Below are 13,307 nucleotides of genomic sequence, written 5' to 3'. Positions count from 1 at the left end.
ATTATGTGGGTTTATGTTTGAGAAGAGGAAAAGCTTTAAACCCATGCCTGGTTTTCTGCTAATACTTTCCAGAAAGTGTGAGGCAGCAGCTGTTAGCTACTCAGTACAAACAGCATTCATGCATGAGCTTAGCCAAGAATTGGCAACAGTCGGTTTAACAGAGGCTTAACAAAGGTGATTCTCATCCTGCTTTTGCTCAGTGTCTAGGTACCGTTTTTTTAAGCAGCGGTTAGTTGAGTGCCTTCAGGGGACGACCTTCCTGATAAACTACCAGACTGCTCCTTTATCTCCCCTCCCGACTCAGCTCCTTCAGCATCCTGAGTCTGACTAAACAATCCATTGCAATCTTGCCAACTAGTTTAGTTCAGTCCAGTGATTGAGTGGAAAAGAGGTTCTGAGCTTAATGTCCTTTCTCATCAACTATTGAATTTACTTACTGTTGTATTGAAAATGGGTCCTTGTGTTAAATAGCAGAATGCTGATGCCACTCATGGCGAACTGTGTAGATCAGTGTCTTCAGGAAGATAGAGGACGAAAGACTTAGTGCTGAGGATGGTTTTTCCTTTCCTAGATTTAAAATTTCCTCAAGAGCATTTACAACCACCAACATCAGCGTGTACTCCTGTTCCTGTATTTCCAAATAATTCTGAGCATCGGACATTGGCTCGGCCTGTAAGTCTGCAGTTCATGTATACCTTTTGTGACCTGTAATTCTGCTGAATTTACAGTGCTTGTGTTGGTATGGCTCTTTTAAATTTATGTTGGATGAATTGCGCTGCCCAGAGAACACTTTAGGTATGCATCCCACTGGAATAACAAAGCTCACTTTTATAAATCAATTCATTCCCTTTCCTAGAAATAAAAGATTGCTCTATCCTGCTTGAATAATACACCTTGCTTCTTCACAAATTGCATTGCTTTGAAACTTCCGTCCCACCCAAGGTTTGCGAAACTGAGAGTATGGTTTTGTTCTTGTTGCTGCAGACAGCAGTAACTTTCTGTTGATCTTTCATAACACAAGCACTGAGGTGGATTATGATCCAGGAAACTATCAGAGAGATGTGTCATGAAATTTGTAGGAAGATCGAAAGAAATGGATACATTCTTAGCTTTGATATCTTGTGACTGAGATAACTGACCTGTAATGCATGATTAGCCTAGATGACACACAGTGGCACAGCAGTTAGCACTGCTGCTTCACAGCGCCAGGGACCCGGGTTTGATTCCAGCCTCTGGCATCTGTGCAAACTCCGCGCAGACATTCTCCCCGTGTTTGCGTGGGTTTCCTCTGGTTTTCTCCCATAGTCCAAAGATGTGCAGGTTAGGTGGTTTGGTCATGCTTAATTCAGGAAGGTGTAGATTAGGGGGATGGGTCTGGGTGGGATGCTGTGAGGTTCGCTGTGGACTTGTAGGGCTGAAGGGCCTGTTTCCACACTGTAGGGATTCTATGACCAATTCACTAAACATGTCAGAACTTGTGTTCAAACAGGTGAAATGTGCCTAAAGGATGGGGTCAGGTAGTATTTGAAGACTTGGGTAAATATGCTTCTGGGTGCATAGGAAGATTCAGATTCTCCATTTACTTGGAAGCAAACAGTTATTTCTCTAACTGAAGTAACGTACCTTGCTCTTTGTGCATTTCATCGGTGTATCTTTCACATTGACCAACACAGCATCAAAGTGTGCCTTGCTGAGGACTTGTGTGCATTTTTCTAGAGTTTCTGCCTTTGTGATTATGGTGACTGAAAGTCTTTTTTCCCCAAAGTACTTTTGCGATGATTTGCTTTTAAACTATGGATGTTTGTTTTTGGTGGGGTGATGATAAAAGAATTTTGGATTTCATTGTTGGGTAACTTTTTTGAAGCAGCAGTACTTTACATTTGCATTGTGCACTTAATGCAGTAAAACATCCCAAGACAAAGAAGCATTATCATTTCTAAAAATTGTAACGCTGAACTACCTAAGGAGATATTAGGACAGTGACCAACTCTTGGTCAAAGATCAATGTTAATTTTAAGGAACACCTTGGTGAAGGGAGAAGTAATGACATGGAGAGGTTTAAGTTCGGAATTCCAGAGCTTGGTTTCTAAGTAGTTGAAGGTTTTGCTACCAATGATGAATCAGTAAAAATTGCTGGTGTCCAAGAGCCCAAGTCTGGAGGAAGTTACCAAGATGGCAGGGTGGAAGGATCTGAACCCAATGGAAGAAATCCATGAGTGTTTGCTGGCACTTCAAATATTTGACTTTCTCTCACTTTTAAACTATATAATATTTTTAATCCATATGGCAGTGAAGTACCCCATTGATCCCTTTGGTTTGGATATTTTGAGGATTCAAGCTTGCAGTTTTTTTTTCAGCGCATTTAAAAGCAGTTAAAACATTTTGAGCACAGATGTTGCTTTCCTTAAAACAGTATGTTCTGAAACATGTTTGAAAGAACTATTTCAAATGAATTCATGTACACAAATACTCAATTCATCCCTATTCCCCATGGAAGTTGTAATGCTATGCAATATTTGCAGTGCACAGGTGCTGCATGTAAAAGTACTCCTTGCCCCTGTTTTTTACTCAGACAGCAATCCCACCCTACACTGCACAACTGGGAGGGGCCGTACTCGGGTGCTGTCTGAAGCCTTACACTTACGTTTGATTTTGTCAACAACCTAAAAGTGACCGTGCAGAATTGCTGTCCACCCTCCGCTCCCTCCACGCGCATGCACATATACCTCCATACATTTGCAGGCCTCAGTTTGGAAAACAGTTTGAAACACTAATAATTTGGACGTTTAAGTTGTTTTGTTATTCCTTTCAGTTTAATTATCCACTGGAGCTGACGGCACTACCATCTGGTTACTGCCGATTTTATTTCACCACAGTTAAAGGATGCAGGAAAAAAATGTGCAGGTTTGGGCATGAATTTAAGGAAGGAGATGAAAAAGTAAATGTATTATTTATTAATATAATTGATTTTCAATATATTTCCTGAACTGCTCTACTTTTGTGGATCCATTACTTCTCATAGCATTGTGCTTTATTTACTAATTTATTTACCTGACAATTTTAATGTTTATGTTGAAATAGTTCACTAATATTAATCATTAACAAGACAAAAATTGAAACACAATGTCAAATCTTTTACCCATTAATGCCTGATTTGGCTTTGCATTTGAACTGTGTAAATATACAGCTGTTCTCCTCTGTGTAAGCTTTTTTTTTGAGTTGCTCACAATTTTGGATTGTTTTATTGATACTTTCTTTTCTCAATTCATTACCTGGTTCAGTTCTGTATGGAGATTGTTCAGAAGTTTTTGGAGACTGGTAAACTGAATCTCTTGCTCCGTGCAGGTATGAATAAGCTTGCTTCGTGCCATTTTCCGTAAGCGTTTTATCCCTTATTTGCTTTTAATATTCTTTCAAAGGTCAGTTTAATTTGGCCAGTGTAACATTGTGATTACATTACTGCACTAGCTAGGGAACTTGAATTTGGATAAAGAAATAAATTTCTAGAATGAAAGATCAGTAACAATATTGGTGACCATGAAACTACCTGACTGTGTGGCACATATCCTTTTTGGGATATAAAATTGGCTATCAAACCCAACCTGGCTTCTGATGACATACTTTCAGTAGTTTGCTTGAGTTTTATTTGCCCTCTAAAATTGTTGAGCATGTTCCTCTGTAGCCTAGAAGGTAATTAGGCGTTGCTAATAAATGCTGGTCTTCAAGCATGCTCTCACAGTGTGAATGAATAAATAATAACAATCAATGATCACATTCCAATTGGGAAATTTGCATTATTTCAGCGTTCTTCAAAATTTGTTATCAGTCAGTAAACATTCTAAAACAAGAACAAAAACAGAAGTTGCTGGAAAAGCTCAGCAGGTCTGGCAGCAACTCTGAAGATAAAACTGAGTTGATGCTTTGGGTCTGGTGACCCTTCTTCAGGACTGGAAGGATTACCAGACCCAAAACATTAACTCTGAGTTTTATTCACAGATGCTGACAGACCTACTGAGCTTTTCCAGCAACTTCTGTTTCTGTCCCTGATGTACAGCATCTGCAGTTCTTTGGTTTTTATTTAGTAAAAATTCTAAGATTATTCTTTTCCAAAAACCTTGAATCACATTTAAAATGGGTAACCTGCAGAGATGGAGACAATCTTGCTATCCTACTGCACAACAAAGCCTTTCTCATGCTGTCATAATGTGATCCCAATATCCAAAACCAAGGCCATATTACCTAATGAAACAACAAGTGCTGGAGATCACTGCAGGTCAATCAGCATCTGTGGAGAGAGAGTAAACAACCGTTTCGAGTCTAGATGACTCTTCATCAGCATCTGCAGTAATTTTCTCCTACCATGTTACCTAATGCCTGTTTCAACCTTGTCTTTCAAGGTAATATATTTCTCAGTTTGTACAGCCAATATGGGTTAAATTTTTTTTTGGTTTTATGTAGTATTTAGTTGATCTTCTGGCCGCACCAAACTGTCTTCTGTTAATGTAATTGTGTTGTGCTTTCAACAGTAGATTAGGGATGGTCAACAAAAGATTTTAGCATTACTGTAAAATCAAAATTTTGGATAAGAATTATGCTGAGAGAAAAACAAGCACTGAGTAAATTTGGGTGTACCATCACAGATTGTGTAGATGAGAAATTAATGTTAGAGTGAGAGGCCGTTTTGGCTGTGACATTTGACTAAAATGTCAATGGTGAGATTCTGTTGAAAAGACAAAATGAATGAAGTTTGAAATGAGTGTAGTTTGACTATCTAGAACTGAATCTGCAAGAGAAGAGCAAGTAAACAGAATGGATACGGAATTAATACTTTTGGGAAGTGCATTAACTAGCTGAGATTTTAACCTGTTACTGCTGATTGAAATACAACATCCAGAATGTTTCTAACTATCTTAAGTCTGGGTGAGAAGAGCATGGTTACAACACTGAAGCAATTTCCCCTGATTAGGCTGGTCAGAGTTCATGTTTCAGCACTAGTCAGTCTGTTTTGGATTTCCCAGTTAGCTTCCTGAAATAAAACTGGCCTAAGGTTGGTTTGTTTGGTGATCTGTGGCTCCCAGTGATTTGCCAAGCAGATGAAGTGAAATATTTTGTCTTATCAATTTGAGAATAATAGCATATCTGTAAGTGTGGGGAAAATTATTGAAGACTATTAAGTTATTCTTGATTCTGTTGATGGTGTGATTGTAATGTGGTGTGTATACTTTTCTGCTCAGTCAGAATATTTAGAAGTTACTACAGAAGTTTTCCACCTGGCATTTACTGTAGTTCTCAACTGATGAACAGACTACTTTTCACATTGTTGAACTTGCGTATGTTGCAAGAACTGTTTGAAATTCTCAATATGGCAGTGATCATGAAGATGTTGGTGAGTACTTGTTTTATTAATAATCTAGACTGAAGTTAATTCATTGTCCTATCTCTCGATAGATAAAAGCAAACAGAATTTAAATTCTAACTGCATCAATGAGCAGTCTCTGAATATTTTTTTCCTGTTTTAAACTAGTAGTTGGCTGGTACTATGGCACAGTTGTTTGCACTGATGTGTCTCAGTGCCTGGGATCTGGGTCTGGTTTGAATGAAGGGGTTCTTGAACTAATGGTTCCTGTTTAAAAATCAAGGATCATCCATTTGACTCTGAAATTAGGTGCAGTGTTTTCTGAGCATTGTGAGCCTTTTGAAACACACTCTCCCTGAAAGGTGGTGGAAGCAGAGTATTTGAATACTTTTAAGGCAGAGTTAGATAGAATCTTATCAGCAGTAAGAGGGAGTGTAGATTTGAGGTTACAGTCAGATCAGCAATGATCTTCTCAAATGGTGGAGTAAATTCAGTGGGTTGAATGGTATATTCCTGCTCCTGATTCTTGTATGTAATAATCTGATTCTGTAGTCACAACCGATCCTTGTCTGATCCTTGTCCCTTCTTTATAACCACATTAATCTATACTGTTAACAAATTCTGTTCAACATGTGGAAAATATTTTCTCTTCTAGCCAGATGGCAACATTTTACTCAATGTCTTTGATCTAGTGGCATCCACAGACTCAAGACCCCTGGTCCCCAATCTTATAGAGATAACCTGTAAGGTAGGTGCAACTGTTGGATGTTAATACATGAGATAGAAGTGCAGTCTGGTAGCGTTTGTGATTAACTACCTTAGTGGACAGCTGTTGAAATATTAATTGAACTGGTTAGTTTCATGTTTTTGTTTCATAGAGTACAAACACTTTTTTTTGTGTCTTTGTTTTTCTCTTTGCCTATAACTGTCTTTCTCTCCCTCCCTTCTAATCTCTTAGTTCTCTCTGCTCTTCTCTCCTCTTCACTTGGCAGTCTGTGTCTCATTCAGTCTCTCCCCAGCCACACTGCTGTTTGTGTCTCTGTAACAAATTCCATGCTCTATCTTTTGTAGAAAAGAGGTCAAACATACTCTTAAAGGATTCTGGGCAATCTAAGATGGAAAAAGTTGTGGCTATAAGAGCTGCTATTTTTTTGGGTATTTTCAGTATTGGAACTGATTTCCTGAAATTCTAGGAGCAGTAATTACTGTTTTATAACGTGTTGCATTGTTTTGGAACTTTTGGGGGCGGGGGTGGCGAAAAACAAAAAATAATAGTACTTTAAAATGGAGAAAGGGAGACAAAGGCGGTGATGACATGTTGGGTAGTGAGTCAGTGGAGAAAGAAACCTACACTGTTGCCTGACTGAGCAGTGAGCCATCACAGCTGTTGCCTCTGCTGTTCGATTTCAAGTACCTCTGGACACCAGAGTTCATCTAAGAAAAATAAACAGCGAAATTCACAACTGACCTTGGAGAAACCTGTGTAGGGAGATCTACAGCAGGGGAGCAGCTAAGTGGCTTGATTAAACTTAAAAATTTTATTTTTTAATATAAGGTGTTTTTAGAGCAGTATTTTCTGGGTCTGTAGATTGTTTAAGGTGCTAATGCGGCCTGTAGTAGGGTTATGTGCGCTTCTTGTCGGATATGGGAATCAGGGAAGAGCTTCCATGTTACTGATGATTGTGTCTGCAGAAAGTGTGCTTGTTTGCAAATCCTGTTGGAATACATGGTTTGATTGGAGTGGTAGTTCAAAGCAGTGTGGAATTCACAGGAGCTAGGCGTGATGGATTGCAGTTGCAAGATGGGAGATAAATGGAAAATACAGCGAGGTAGATGGGTGACTTCCAGGAAAGGTAGGAGAGGGAGGCAGGTAGTGCAGGAGTCTCTTGTAGCAATCCCCATCTTAAACAAGTATGCTGTTTTGGAAAAAGTAGGGGTGGAGGACTCTTGGGAATGTAGTACTGACAGATGTCTGGTACTGTGACTGGCTCTAGTGTAACAAGTACGCTAGATTCCAAGCAGTTGATTTGAGACGATGGGACCCAGGGAGGTAATGAGGAAAGAGATCAATCTGATTCTGATACCGTGGGAAAAAGGAATAAGTCAAACAGGGCAAGCAGGAACAAAGTGGAGAGCAAGCTAGGACTGAAAAATTAAACTACATTTATTTCAATGCAAGAGGCCTAACAAGTAAGGCAGATGAATTCGGCATGGTTGGGAGCATGGGACTGTCGTAATAATTACAGTGACGTGGCTGGCATGGACTGGACTGGAAGCTTAATGTTCAAGGGTATAAATGCTAAAACAAAGATAGAAAGGGGAGCAAGAGAGGAGGGGGGGTGGAGTGGTGTTTTTGATAAGGGATAACATTATGGCTATATTTAGGGAGCATATTCCTGGGAATACGTCCAGGTAAGTTAAATGTATGGAAATGAGAAATAAAGGGATGATCACCTCATTTGGATTATACTTTACACCTCCCAATAGTGGGCAGGAAATTGAGAAACAAATTTGTAAGGCGGTTTCAGTCATCTGTGAGGATAATAGGGTGGTTATGCTAGGGGATTTTAATTTTCCAAACATAGTGTTAAGAGCTTGGATAGAGAGGAATTTGTGTGTACAAGAAAATGTACCTACTGGAGAAAGTGCAAAAGTTGACCTACACTTGGGAATTAAAGCAGGGCGGGTGACTGAGGTATCAGTGGAAGAGCACTTTGGGGCCAGTGACCATAATTCTATTAGTTTTAATTTAGAGATGGAAAAGGATAGACTGGATCTAACCCATAACAAGGTTGTCTCTGAATTTTGCCTCCCTTCCTCACGTCTGAGCTACCTTACCCTGGTGAATTTCTTCTCTGCTGTCTCTCTCATTCACTGTCCAATTCCCAATTCATTGTCTCATCAATCTGCATTTTCAGTTCAAAAATAATCTCCTTTGTTCTGTAACCCTTTTTCGTGCTGGTAGTGGTACATATTGCAGTAAAAGATGCTCACAGTTTGAATGTTCTGTTGACGTGCATATTTGAAGATTTCCTTAGTGATGTATAAGTCAAATATGTTGGAAGCTAGAAATAAAAGTAACATGCTGGAAATATTCCGGTCAGGCAGCATATGTGGGAGGAGAAAGAGTGAACGTGTCAGATTGTTAACCTTCCATCAGAACTGCAAGATGTTCAAGATTTAATAGTTTGTAACATATCATTTCCCAGTTCTGATGAAAGATACTGAACTGAAATGTATACACATTTTTTTCCTTGCTGATCCCACGTGACCCAATCTGAGTGTTTCTAGCATTTATTGTTCTTAACATATTTCCAGCATCAGTAATGTTTTGCTTTTGCATAACCAACTGTGCTTGAGATTTGTGTCACACAATCTTAAATAGAATGGGATGGAAGCTGATATTTAAATTATGTGTAATCAATTATTCTAATTTTGACTGGATGCTTTCTATGCATTTTCAAAATTCTCATTTTCTGGTGTCTAAAAGTAATGGGATTGTTTTCATAATCTTACATCTCTGGAAAAAGTGCTACCCAATGAGTCCTGGCATGCCTCACATTTGTAAATGAAGTTCTAATTGAATCTCTTCATTTGATCTTAAAAAGTAATGGGAAACATGTGAAACATTAAATTCTAGATCTATTTAGATGACTGTTTATGTACAGAATAAAACTTTTGCAGCTTACCGAAGTGGGATTTAAATTTAAGTTGGATCAGTTTAACTACATGATGCATCTGCTGAATCAGCTACATGTGCCTCACCAAGAAATAGATTTCATCATGGCACTTAAACCAAGGTAAGAAGTTGCCCATTTTCTTCTTTTTGTTAGGCTTACAATCTTGATTTATGCGATGTATGATAATAAGGATTTGCCCTAATGTTTTAAAGTGATGTGTGTTGACTGTGTCAGTGTGTGTGGGTTTCATTTGGAACTTTGAAAGATTATTAAAATTGAATGAGTAAGTAATATTGGTTCATAGAAAACAAAACATTCATTTCAAGCAGATAAAAGAGGTGGAGATATTTTTAGCTTGTTGCTGTCAAAATCACATACTGAGAAATGTGCAAGGAACAAATGTATTGGTCTATGTGCTGTACAGAAATAGTATTTTTGAGGACCAATCAAAAATACCATTTTGGGATGTTTGTTATCTGAGCCATCAGATGGGCCACGATAGGTCTTTCTGATACTACATTTCTAAATTCCTTCAAGAATGATCCACCCCACCCCTATTCCTTCTTTGTAACAATGTCATCTCTGGATTTCTATGAATAGTGTAAAAGATTTGGTACATAACATTGTTTACATACAACCTTGCATTGTATGGAAGGAAGCCATTCAGCTCAGCTCATTGAAATAGCAGTCTGATTAGTGTCTTTGCTCTTTCTCTTCTAATTTTACTAATGTTTCCTCTTTAATTATATTATAAATTTCCTGTCTGAAATTTGCTTCTTTTCTCTTCCAGGTTACTTTCTGATCAAGCAGAACCAGAAGAGCTGCTTAACTTGAATTTTGCAATAGCTGAAATGGAGGTGTATAGATTTTTTTTCCCCCCCCCCCCCACAGTGTTATGTACTTTTGCTAACATTTATGAGCACCCTCTTTCTAAAGAGTGCTTTCAGTTTGTTCATAGAGTTGCTAGCATGTGAAAGTTTTGGCTATATAAGTAGATCCTTCAGTTGGATCTAGTGTTGATAATTGGACACTTGGAAAATAATGGTAGGCTTGGACAGTGTCCACATGGGTTTGTGTAAAGAATGTCATGTTGGACAAACCAGTTGGAGTTTTGTTTTGAGGGCTTAACCAGCTGAATAGATAAGGGGGAACCAGTGGATGTTGCGTGTCTGGATTTTCAGAAAGTTTTCAATGAAGTTCAAGTCAGGAGATTAACACATACAATTGGGGCACTCGGGGCTGGCAGTGTTATGCAGGCATGGGTTGAGAATTGGATAATGGACACAACTGTAGGAATAAATGAGTTATATTGGCATGATGTAGGCTACCTCAAGGGCAGTACTTAGGACACCAGCTATTCACAATGTATACCAGTGATTTGGATGTAGGGTCCGAATTTCAAAGCTTACTGATGTCCCCATTCATGTCAGAGTGTGAGTTGTGAGCAAAGTGTAAAGAGGCTACAAGCATTTAGCCAGGCTAAGTACAATATGATGTGGAAAAAATGTCAAGTTATCCAATTGGGGAGGTAAAACTAGAAACTGTCAGATTGTGTAAATTATTTTTAAATAGTGAACTTTGGGAAATCTTCATGTCCTAAGAGACCTGCGTGTCCTTGTTTCTGAGTGGAAATATTCTTGCAGGGTTAATCATATAAACTCACTCTCTCTCACCTCTAACTGACTCATGCAGCCAAGTAGCTTTTACTTCCCCTTCTCCCAATAATTTCCCATTTAAAGTTAACATGCAGTTGTAGCAAACAGTCAAGGAGGGAAATTATATTATGATCACAGCTGATGTTATTACTGGATAAGTCTGATCTCAAACTGAAATGTGGCTTGATAGATCGTGGGTTTTTTTTTGTTTAACAAGGTGGACTTTCATCAAAACACAAGATCACCTACAGATTTGATCGTAATAATAAAACAATTTATCATTGAACTGAAAATAAAATAGAATAAACCAAGCTTTTTACATAGAGCACATAATAAAAAATACAATCACATCTGTCCCAGATTCACTTTACAATATAGAAGCATAGAAGACTCCAATATCGGAGAGAATCCTTTATATCACAGTCATAGAGGCACGTGGCACAGAAACAGACCTTTTCTTTCTAATCAATCCATGCTGAACATAATCCCAAGCTGAACTAGTCCCAATTGCCTGCTCCTGACCCACATCCCTACCAAACATTTCCTGTTCAATGTAATATCTAAGTGTCTTAAACCTTCTATCACTCTCAGGAAGTACTTTTAACATGCAAACTTCTCTCCCTCTCTCCTCCCTCCCTCCCTCCCTCTTGCTGCCCCCCTGCCCCCCTTGAACATTTGCCCCCTAGTCTTGAAATGCCCCATCCTAGGGAAAAAAAACTACCGTTAACCCTATCTATTACCTTTTGTAGGCTTGTCTTAGCTTTCAATTCCTGCTGCTTGTGCATTTGGTAGCCTCTTTGTTCCTCAGTTGCACAGCTGAACTTTGACTTTCCCAGTGTCAAATAGCCCTATCTGGGATCTAACCAAACTTAACTGGTCTGGAACTTGTGCACAAAAACCCTTACTCTGATGTAACCTATTTCCTAGCAGTATTAGACTATCTCTTTCCTTCAGGAGAAATGGTTTCATACATCCATCGTCCACCATCCACCATGATGTCTGTAAACTGAAACCAAAAGCTTCTCAAGCAATGGGTTTTGGCCTTCAGCAAACAAAAACTTTGTTCTAAACTAAAAGCAAGTTAATATTTTTCAGTATTTACTCTGTCCTCTTGTAGAACACTTAACCAAACAAATTCCAATTATGATCCCAGTATTGTTTCTCTCATTTGTTTTAAAAAAAACTCTTGAATTGTTGGCAAGTCGATACTCGTACATAGACCAAAACTCCTATGCCTCCAGTTCAATATCCAAACTAAGATGAATTATGTTAAAATATTTATAAATTTTAAATTGGCCTTTATTGCAAGAGGATGCGAGCACAGGAGTAAAGAGGTTTCATTACAATTGTTTCGGGCCTTGGTGAGACTGCATCAAGAGTATAATGCTCCTTAAATAAGGAGCCCAAAATTGTACATTATACTTGCCAAAGAGGCAATGCAACAAAGGGATTCCTGGGATGGTGGGATTAGCCTGTGAAGGGAGAATGAGGAGACAGGACCTTTTTTTGAGTTTTGAAGAATGAAAAATGATCTCAAAGCATACAAAATTCTTGCAGGGGTTGATAGGGTAGATGCAGAAAGGATGTTGCCCCTGTATCTGCAACCAGGGGCACTGGCTAAGAAGGAGTTGGCCGAGGAGGAATTACTTCTTCGGATGGCAATGAATCTTTCAAATTCTCTATCTGAGAGGATTGTGGAGGTTGTCATTTGAGTATGATCAGTACAGATGACTAAATTTATGGATATTAAAGATATCAAAGGTATGGGAACGATGTCAGAAAATGGTGCTGAAGTAGAAGATCTAGTGTGGTGGAGCAGGGCAGAGGGGTTGAATAGGCTGCTCCTGGTATTTCCTATATTACCAACCTTCCAGGATTGATCTGGAGCAATTGAAAATAAATAACTAATCTCAAGAATAGTGAGCAAAAACTCGTGGTGGGCAGACATTGAAGTAACTTTCATTTTTCTGTTTTTTATAAAATGATTTGGAGACTAGAATGTAAAAAGTTATTTGGTTGTCAGAGGTGAGAGGTAATGTAAACAAACTTTTCAAGGATAAGTCTGATCAGAGTTGGGACCCCCTTAACTGCCCTCCTCTTTTGTGCACTTCTGACTGACAGAAAAATAATATTCGCAAGAAGGGACAGTTGTTTTTTTGTAAGGGGAGTGTCGTTATTTATTTTGCTTCATTAAAGAGCTGACTTAGACTTGGACTTCACTTGCAGTCCATCGTCATTGTCTTCTGCTCTTTTTCAAAGTTAGCCAGCAATACTTTTCTCATTTGAGGAACTTTCGTTTCAAGAATGAGAGACGCAATCTTGAAAACATCCTAATTCCATCATTTTAAATTTTGGGAAAAAGAATCTTTAATACTGGCTTCTGTCTTTAGAAGTTTACGTGTGGTGGGAAATGTTTCCTAACAAAATATTGAAAGGGAAGTGTAGTAAAACAAACACTAAAGGCCAGTCATATGAGAGAAAAGATCCTTATGTGGAAATGGGCGATTCGGTCGACTTCCAGAAGCTGTGGGGCTGTGAACTGAGGTTCCAGATTATATTTTAAGGGATTTAGCATGCCCTGCTTGTGAATCAAGACTGGGAGTGTAGGAGATTGGG

The 13,307-nt window shown here is 38.7% G+C and overlaps 1 protein-coding gene across 1 annotated transcript in view; it reads left to right on the top strand.

Annotated features, from left to right (window-relative positions):
• topaz1 (testis and ovary specific TOPAZ 1) overlaps positions 1-13,307 on the top strand; it is a 60,229-nt gene that overhangs the window by 17,222 nt on the left and 29,700 nt on the right. Inside the window, exons 8-14 of the mRNA XM_059645931.1 lie at positions 572-672; positions 2,813-2,938; positions 3,282-3,345; positions 5,235-5,386; positions 6,012-6,104; positions 9,041-9,156; positions 9,827-9,893. Of these exons, the coding sequence (XP_059501914.1) occupies positions 572-672; positions 2,813-2,938; positions 3,282-3,345; positions 5,235-5,386; positions 6,012-6,104; positions 9,041-9,156; positions 9,827-9,893 (719 nt within the window). The remainder of the gene's footprint in view (positions 1-571; positions 673-2,812; positions 2,939-3,281; positions 3,346-5,234; positions 5,387-6,011; positions 6,105-9,040; positions 9,157-9,826; positions 9,894-13,307) is intronic.

This window comes from Stegostoma tigrinum, chromosome 5 (assembly GCF_030684315.1).
Source record: "Stegostoma tigrinum isolate sSteTig4 chromosome 5, sSteTig4.hap1, whole genome shotgun sequence".
Classification (NCBI taxonomy): Eukaryota; Metazoa; Chordata; class Chondrichthyes; order Orectolobiformes; family Stegostomatidae; genus Stegostoma; species Stegostoma tigrinum.
The sequence above is the reverse complement of the archived record's forward strand: the minus strand, read 5'-3'. Positions and strand labels throughout refer to the sequence as shown.